Source organism: Pteropus vampyrus, unplaced genomic scaffold, assembly GCF_000151845.1.
Source record: "Pteropus vampyrus isolate Shadow unplaced genomic scaffold, Pvam_2.0 Scaffold202, whole genome shotgun sequence".
NCBI classification, from domain to species: Eukaryota; Metazoa; Chordata; class Mammalia; order Chiroptera; family Pteropodidae; genus Pteropus; species Pteropus vampyrus.
The window spans coordinates 28,186-35,990 of record NW_011888983.1 but is presented as its reverse complement, the minus strand read 5'-3'; the positions used below and the strand labels follow the sequence as shown (position 1 = coordinate 35,990).

Genomic DNA, 7,805 nt, shown 5'->3' with positions numbered 1-7,805 from the left:
GTCTTTTACTTGGCGTAATAATTAATAGTGCTCTTTCACTCTAAAAAATGTCATGGTTTGAATAATAAATTATATGGTTCCCTTAATTATACACATTGCCTTAGACTTTTCTTGTTTTTGAAAGGAGAAAGAAGGTCAAACTGGGAGCAGTTTCTCCTTTTATAGGGACCTCAGTCACAGAAGCATTATATAATTTGCTTTAAGTCCTACAGTCTATTTAATTTCTCTTAGTAAACAAGTTATTTTTTAAGAATAAAAGTGTTTAAAAATTGTATATTCATGAAGTTGTCAGGGCTGTCAAACCATTAGGAGAATCTATTTTTGAATGAATAACCATAGGAAGATCCACAAGTGCTCCAAGGCCGCTGTGGTTTTATGTTCTTCAGAAATATAGGTTGCTTCTGAAATATAGAAAGTGATCTATTGAACATGAGATCTATTAAAAACAAAAGGTTTTGTATTTGCATACCATCAGGAAAGACAATACCAACAGCGATAATGTTGAACTAGAAGGTTCTCTAAACCTTGATTTTTCTTAATTCTGGATTTTAAGACCTTTTTCCTTCCCATCTTTAACAATTCTGATACTCAATATATGGAAAAGTAACTTCAAAAAATAGACACCCATCTTTGTTTTCATTACTGCTGTCAAATGCTGCATACTGTGCGATCTTTGTTTATCTATGTAAACTTTTGTCTTGAGTTAAACTAAGAATTCAGAAGTGCTAGCCACTTGCCACAGTAACTTTCTTCTCCTCCTCCTTTTTTAGAAATGAGCATTTAGGCTGAGAGAATAAAGTAATATAATTAAAAATTAATTAAACTTTTAAATTCGATCATAGATGAAAGATTCAGCCATTAAGAAAAACAGAAATATCTCTGTTAGATTATCCTTAGAAAAATATATACAATTAACATTGTTTCTGCTGATGCTGACTCTTCCAATGACATGAAAATACAAAACCTTTAAATTTTTAATGGACCTTATATTTGGCAGGTCACATTGTGTGACTGCTATGGCATAAGGACAATGCCATGTAGTTTTCAGGACATGTTTGTATTGTAGTCTGAGTAAATTTTAATTTGATGACATTGCATAAATATTTTATTATGGTTATGGAAGTAGAAAAAGTTGTATCTGAAAAGCAAGTAATCATAGAAAGATAAAGATGATAAAAAGGGGCCGGGAAGTCATTTGGTATTGATTGAGTCTCATTTTCCTTTCGTTCCCACTGAACTAAGAATCAGCTTTTTTACTTAAGCAGGATTCAAGTGGCCTGTTAGCCCTTATCATTCAGTACAGTCAGTATAATGGATTACAGGGGAGGATCACAAAACTTAAACATAACAAGTCGTTTTGATTATCTAAGATTATGTAAGAATTCATTTGAGAATAATGCATCTTTTTGTTTGAACACTTTTTAAAATTTTTATTAAACTCTATCTTGTTTCAAAAGAGATTTAAAACAACTGTTTAGATTCACTTATTCAATACATCAAGGCAAGGTGTCAATTCCATTAGTCAATGAACTTTTATTGAATCTTCTATGTGTCTGCTTTACCAGATACCTCAAGAGATACAAATACTCGAGACAGTATGAGCTATTCAGAACTCAAAAAACTTACTATATATACATATAATACAAATAACTAGTGGTCATCTACAGATAACCTAAGGAACTTACTATTTAGTAATAAAAGTACAAAGTTAATGCAAGAATAAAGGGAGGGAAGATTAATTACATACCATACCAGTTCAAAAATCCTGAGTAACCCCTCTAATTCAAAGTAACAGCCTGTTATAAATTGCTATAAACTCAGCTATCCATTTCTTGTTGCTATAAGAATTTCTGAAATAAGATTTATACCCAAGTTTTCTTCTTTTTTTTTTTTTGTGGTAGATTTATCAATTCTCTCTGGTTATTAAAAGTACCTTTTCTTTTTCCACAACTTAACTTAAGCATCGTACTCAAGAATATGGGCTCTGCAGAAACACAGATTTAGGTCGTAATCCTGACTCTGTCATTTATTATCTGTGTGACTTTGGGTAGTCTCCAGACTTTTCTGACCCTAATTTCCTCCTAAGTAAAAGAGGAATAAGTAATATCTCTTCACGTTGTGAGAATTAATAAATAAATCACCAAAACATCTAAGTGGTCAATAAATGGGGACTATTATATTTTTTACTTTCTGAACTACAAATATCAATTTTAAGATTTGTAAGAATAAAAATCAGTTTCAGAATTATAAGAATGCTTCTCGTGGTTTCTAAAATACAGAAGAATTTCTTACGGATTTTGAACTGTCAAGGTGAAATGTCAATGACAAACACAACAAAACAAACTTGGGATACTGTATTGTGTACTTTTGAAAGCAATTTTGGCAACAGCAATTTAGGGCAGTGTGTGCTTGAGCCAACTCTGGATGGCTCTGGAGAGCAGATTCTGCACATCTCATCCCTATTCCCAGTTCAATGACCTTCCTTTAGTAGCTACAAATCAGCCATGGTGGGAGGAAATTTGCAAATGCTACAAATCAGGGCTTCCCCGCCTCTGCCCATTGTTAAAACATTTGCCAACACATCACTGAGTAGGATCGCTAATTCTTAGTAAATATGGCTCTTCAATCAGCTTTTAGCTGTGGTTTTAGCAGTGTTTGGTGTGCTGGCTGCACATTAGAAATCACCTTGAGATCATAAAAGACAAACCAACCTCACAGATTTAGGCACCACTGCCCAGAGAGTTAATTGGCCTGGGAAAGGATCCAGGCATAGTTATTATTATCTTTTAAAATATACGTCAGTGGTTCTTAAACTTTAGTGAGCCTCAGAATTTTCTGGAGGTTCTTGCTAAGACACAGATTTTTTTGAGCCACCCCCACCCCCTGCTGCCAGAGCTTCTGATTCAGCAGGTCTGGAGTGGGGCCTGAGACTCTGCATTTTTATCAAACTCCTGGGTGATGCCAGTGCTGTAAGTAGCAAGGCTCCAGTTGATTCTCCAGGACTGAGAACCACTGCTCTAAAGAAACACTTATCCCCAAAGTACAGACTTTCCCAGTACATTGTCATTTTTGTCTGACATTTTACTTACTTTAAATGTTAATTGTTTTTGTTTTTGTTTTCCGAGGTGTGGAGGAGTGTGTGACAAGGCAGGTGGGTGATAAAGGGTTGTAATTCAGATTGTCCAATCTAGACTTATAGTTTCCAACCTGGCTGCACATTAAAATAATATGAGGAGAGATTCTGATTCAATCGGGATGGAAAGCATAAATATTTTCTAAAAACTCCACATTTTGTTCTAACGTGTAGCCAGGATGATGAATAATTGATCTAGACAGGTTGATATTCAAGTTGAAAATTTCAAGTCTGAATTATCTAGGCTTTGATGATAACAGTGCTTAAAAATGAGAGCTTCCCTTTCTGCTGCAGTTTAAGATTTGTAAGAATTGTATCTATTGTTCATATAAATAGCAAATTGAAGGAACAAGCAGAAAATTGTACCCTCGAGAAGATTAGTCATAGAGTCAAAATATTTTAATGAAAAACCTAGAATTTTAAAACCAATGAGGCTAAAACCAGTAAGAGGAGATTGTAGGCATGTGGATTCATAAAGGATGTGTGTGTGTGTGTGTGTGTGTGTGTGTGTGTGTGTGTGTGTGAGAGAGAGAGAGAGAGAGAGAGGAGAGAGAGAGAGAGAGGATGCACATGTACCTATGCTAATGCAAACCTATACAACAATTAAGAGAAAACTTTAAAAAGACAACAATATTAAATAATTATCTAGTGCTGAGGACTGGATATTTAGAGGATGCTACTACATAATTTAGTAGAAAGAATTTTTATATCTATTGGAAGTCTCATTTGAGAGATACTACTGGCTGACTGTCTAATTTTCCCCTTTGTAAAATAACTCAGTTTTATTCATGGAGGCAATGTGTATAGCTAAAGACTATACTTTCCAGCCTCCTTTGCAGCTAGTATAACATGTGATTAAGTTCTGGCCAAGATATAAGCAGAAGATTTTGGGTAATACATGAGAAGGCTTCTTAAAAGGAGTCTGACATCAGGACTTCAACCTATTTGCCCTTCCTGCTGCTTGAAATGCAGGTGTGATGACTAGACCACCATCAGCCATACTGGACCATGAGGGGACCTGGAGACAGCCAGTGCTGAAGATGGCAGGGTAGAAAGATAGAAGACTGTGTTCTTAATGACTATGGAACCATCAAAACAGCTCCAGACTGCCCATATAATTCCTTTATTCGAGAGAAAAATAAACCCTCATGTGTCTAATCCACTGTTGTTTGGGTTTTCTGCAACATGAAGCTAAACCTAATCCTAACTGATATACCAAATAGCCCCCAAACAGTCCTGAGTAAGAAGAGGCCCTACGAAGAAGGCAATTCCCAAGGAGATTGTTTTGGGTTACCTGTTCTCACAACTCTCTTCTCTGAGAACTGCCCCCATATCTAGTTCTGATTTGATCTATTTGACTCTTCTTTCCTCTAAACATAAATCCTCTGTACTTGACCCGGCTGGACCAGTTGGTATTTGGACCAGTTGGTATTTGATCCATTTGACTCTTCTTTCCTCTAAACATAAATCCTCTGTACTTGACCCGGATGGACCAGTTGGTATTTGTGATGTAGAATGTGACATGCCATGATGGCCCAAATATGAATCGATGAGTCTTCAAAGAGAGAAGTGGAGTGAATATGCAAAGAGGAAACAAGGAGGTTCTCAAGACACAGAAAGTGAGCAGGGACAGAGCTGGACTGCTAGTTCTAATTCTGTGTGCAGGGCCTGGTTGTTTTGTTTACCATTCCTGCCTAAATCCCTACAATAACCTCTCCAACTCTTTTTTACTTTAGGAGGATTCCTATTTCCTGGGATTGGCAGAACTTTGAAGGGACAGAGACATTTCTGGATGTGACTTTCCAAGAAGCATGTTTCATAACGCTTAATTTTATGCCCTGAATTTTGCCTTAGGTGGTAATGAGAAGAACATAAAACTTAACAACATGAACTGCTTTCAAGGAACATCTTGCACTCAGCACTGAGAAATACGTAATAGGAGCAATGATGCTGTAGATTTTAACGTTGATATTTAAAGGTTTATATGATTATAAACATAATTTTTATCATTTTGCTATGTGGATTACACCAAACATAATAGTAGTATCATGTTCTGTGTTTGCTTTACTATAGATAAACATTAAACATTGTAACACATCTCCAATGGAGACTTTCTAGATGGTTAGGGCAATGACTACATCAGGCTCCTGAGGTGAGTTTGAAAATCATGACTTCTTCTTTCATCCCATTATATTAAAAAATAAAAAACCTTACTGTGGTTACTACAGCCTATCTAGACGTAGCAAATAACTATGCAAAAATATTAAATATCTTTTCCATAATGACTACAAAAGCTTAAGTTGAAGCAGAAATGGGAAATATAAGGATGAAATTACAGATTATAGGAATTGTTAGATGCAAGAAAGGACTTTATAAGAAGAATGTAGAAATGCTTTACCTGGAGCTTTCTAATGTTAGACAAACATCTTTTTGAGCTAGTGTAGGTGTAACATTTCTTGGAGGTAGAACATTAATGGTAAGGATGATAGTGATAGTAGACTTACATTGATGTAAGGATGTATGGTTTGCAAAGCATTTAATGTGTGTTTTCTCATTTTATAATTCCCCTTTTCAGCTCCATCATTTTTAAGAAGGGAAGACTCAGAGAAGCTCATTGGTTATCCATTCTAACTTTTTACTTACAGTTTAGGTTTGGCCAGGACTGGAGGGGGCTCTTTGACTGGTGAAGAAGGCTCTGGGATTTTTGCTGCCTGTCCATTGAATCTCTCCAGGAAAGAATCAGGTCTGGTCTGGTTGGTAGTCACCATGCCACCCTCAGATGACGCTTCACTTCTTTTGTCATCTTCAGGCAGATTGAAGTGTACACGGAGCCCAATCCTGGAGCTGGAACGGGGCTCATTGTGGTTTACCAGGACCCCTTCGAGTTTGGGTTTAGGGGGTTGTTCCACAGAAGGAGGCTCTGGGTTGGGTGGGGATGGCTGTTGCTCAGTAACGGCCAGATTGGTGGTAGAGCTGGCTGAGTGAAGAGACCCATTATGTCTGAGGTCTTCGTTTCCTGAGAGGACAATAACAGGAGCTGAGCTGTAGCCTTACTCAATAAGACTGAGATAGAATTGTAACGATGAGTTGGGGCATGTTTTCAAACTAGGTGAATGTGCTAATAGGAAAACGCTTTTCAAAAACAGAGAACGTAATCTGGGGCATTAAAAAATGGTGAGCTTACAGAAAAAAAAAAACTAAACCAAAAATTTAAGTACCATTTTGGAAAGAATATTAGAAGTTTATATAAGACCAAGGAGATATTTTCTTAGGGAGTATAACAATGGATGATGGTGGTGGTGGTAGTTTTAAATGCAATAAGAAATTAAAAATTGAATATTGTTCAAGAACACTTTCATCAATAATTCAAAAAAAATTTTTTTTAGGACAACCAAGTTAGCTTCATATGAAAAGTAGTAAGGAAGGATAATACAAACTCTCCATAATACTCATGGTCTAAATTGTTCTGGCATTTAATGAGTCCTTACCTCTTACATCTAGCTGTGCAATGCTTGACACCGTGCCATATTTGTTGCTTGCAGTACATGTGAAGCACCCGGAGTCTTCTGCAAAGACCTCAGCAATGACCAAAGTACAAATCTCCTCTAAACGCCAGTAAAACAGAATAGTTACTGACTCAACTACGGAAATGAAATTATGGAATTTACTGATATCAGATGCTTATTCTATAAAAGTCAGTATAAGAAGCTGGTTATATTAATTGTTTGAAAATATGTCATCCAATTATTTGATTGAATTGTCTGATTGGCTAAATTGGTCAATTGACTAAATGAGTCAAAAGATATAGAACAAAGAACTCCATATAGACAGACTATCAACAAAAGAATTTTATGACAATATAATATATTGTATATTATGGATTCTCTTCTATTTTTATGTCATTAGTCTAGATGACAAAAATAGAACTGAGAAACAATAAACTTAAAAATCACAAAAACACATTAGAAGTTAAAGCAAAAGGAGATTTGTGTGAAATTAAAGAATTAATAAAAACATTTTTACACTCATTTCATTATTTCTGTGGGGAACCTTTGCAGTGAGGTAATTTTAAAGGAAGGCCACAATTTATAACTAGATAATATATATTCTACTTAGCTGATAGTAATTAGTCGATAGAGTAATTTGAAATTCTGGGTGAAAAACAAGTGAAATACACATTTTTTCCTTTGTAATACCATGAGAATTCTTATACCCCAATTCCTAGTGAGGTCCATATGCTTATAGTCTAAAATTATTATAGTTAAGATATTCCTTGACAGCTAATGAAGAGATGTCTAACACAGTAGCATAAACCTTGAGTTATCATTCAGTAGACCTGACATTAAAAACAAAATTAATAAAACCATAGTTGTATTAGGAGAAACTTGGCATCTCAGTGTTCCATGATAACTGAATTGAATTACGTATACAACCTTTAGGAAAACTGGCAACCACAGCAGACATTTGAGTATCTGCTCAATTACTCTACATCCACCTTCCTCTTTATAAATAGAATCCTAACTTTGTCCATTCTCCTCGAGTGGTCATGTGCTTTAAGGCAAGGTGGCCTATCCCAGCCTCAGGTGGTAAATCACAATTGGTCCTGCTAAGGCAGTCGTGCTAACTCTAGTCTTGCTAAGTAGTGGCATATGACACACAAATCCAGTCAATG

At 35.7% G+C, this 7,805-nt stretch overlaps 1 protein-coding gene across 1 annotated transcript in view; it reads right to left on the bottom strand.

Annotated features, from left to right (window-relative positions):
* Nucleotides 1–7,805, bottom strand: part of MYPN (myopalladin) — a 53,430-nt gene that overhangs the window by 21,302 nt on the left and 24,323 nt on the right. The window contains 1 exon segment of the mRNA XM_011372181.1: nt 5,777–6,149. Coding sequence (XP_011370483.1) covers nt 5,777–6,149 — 373 coding nt within the window.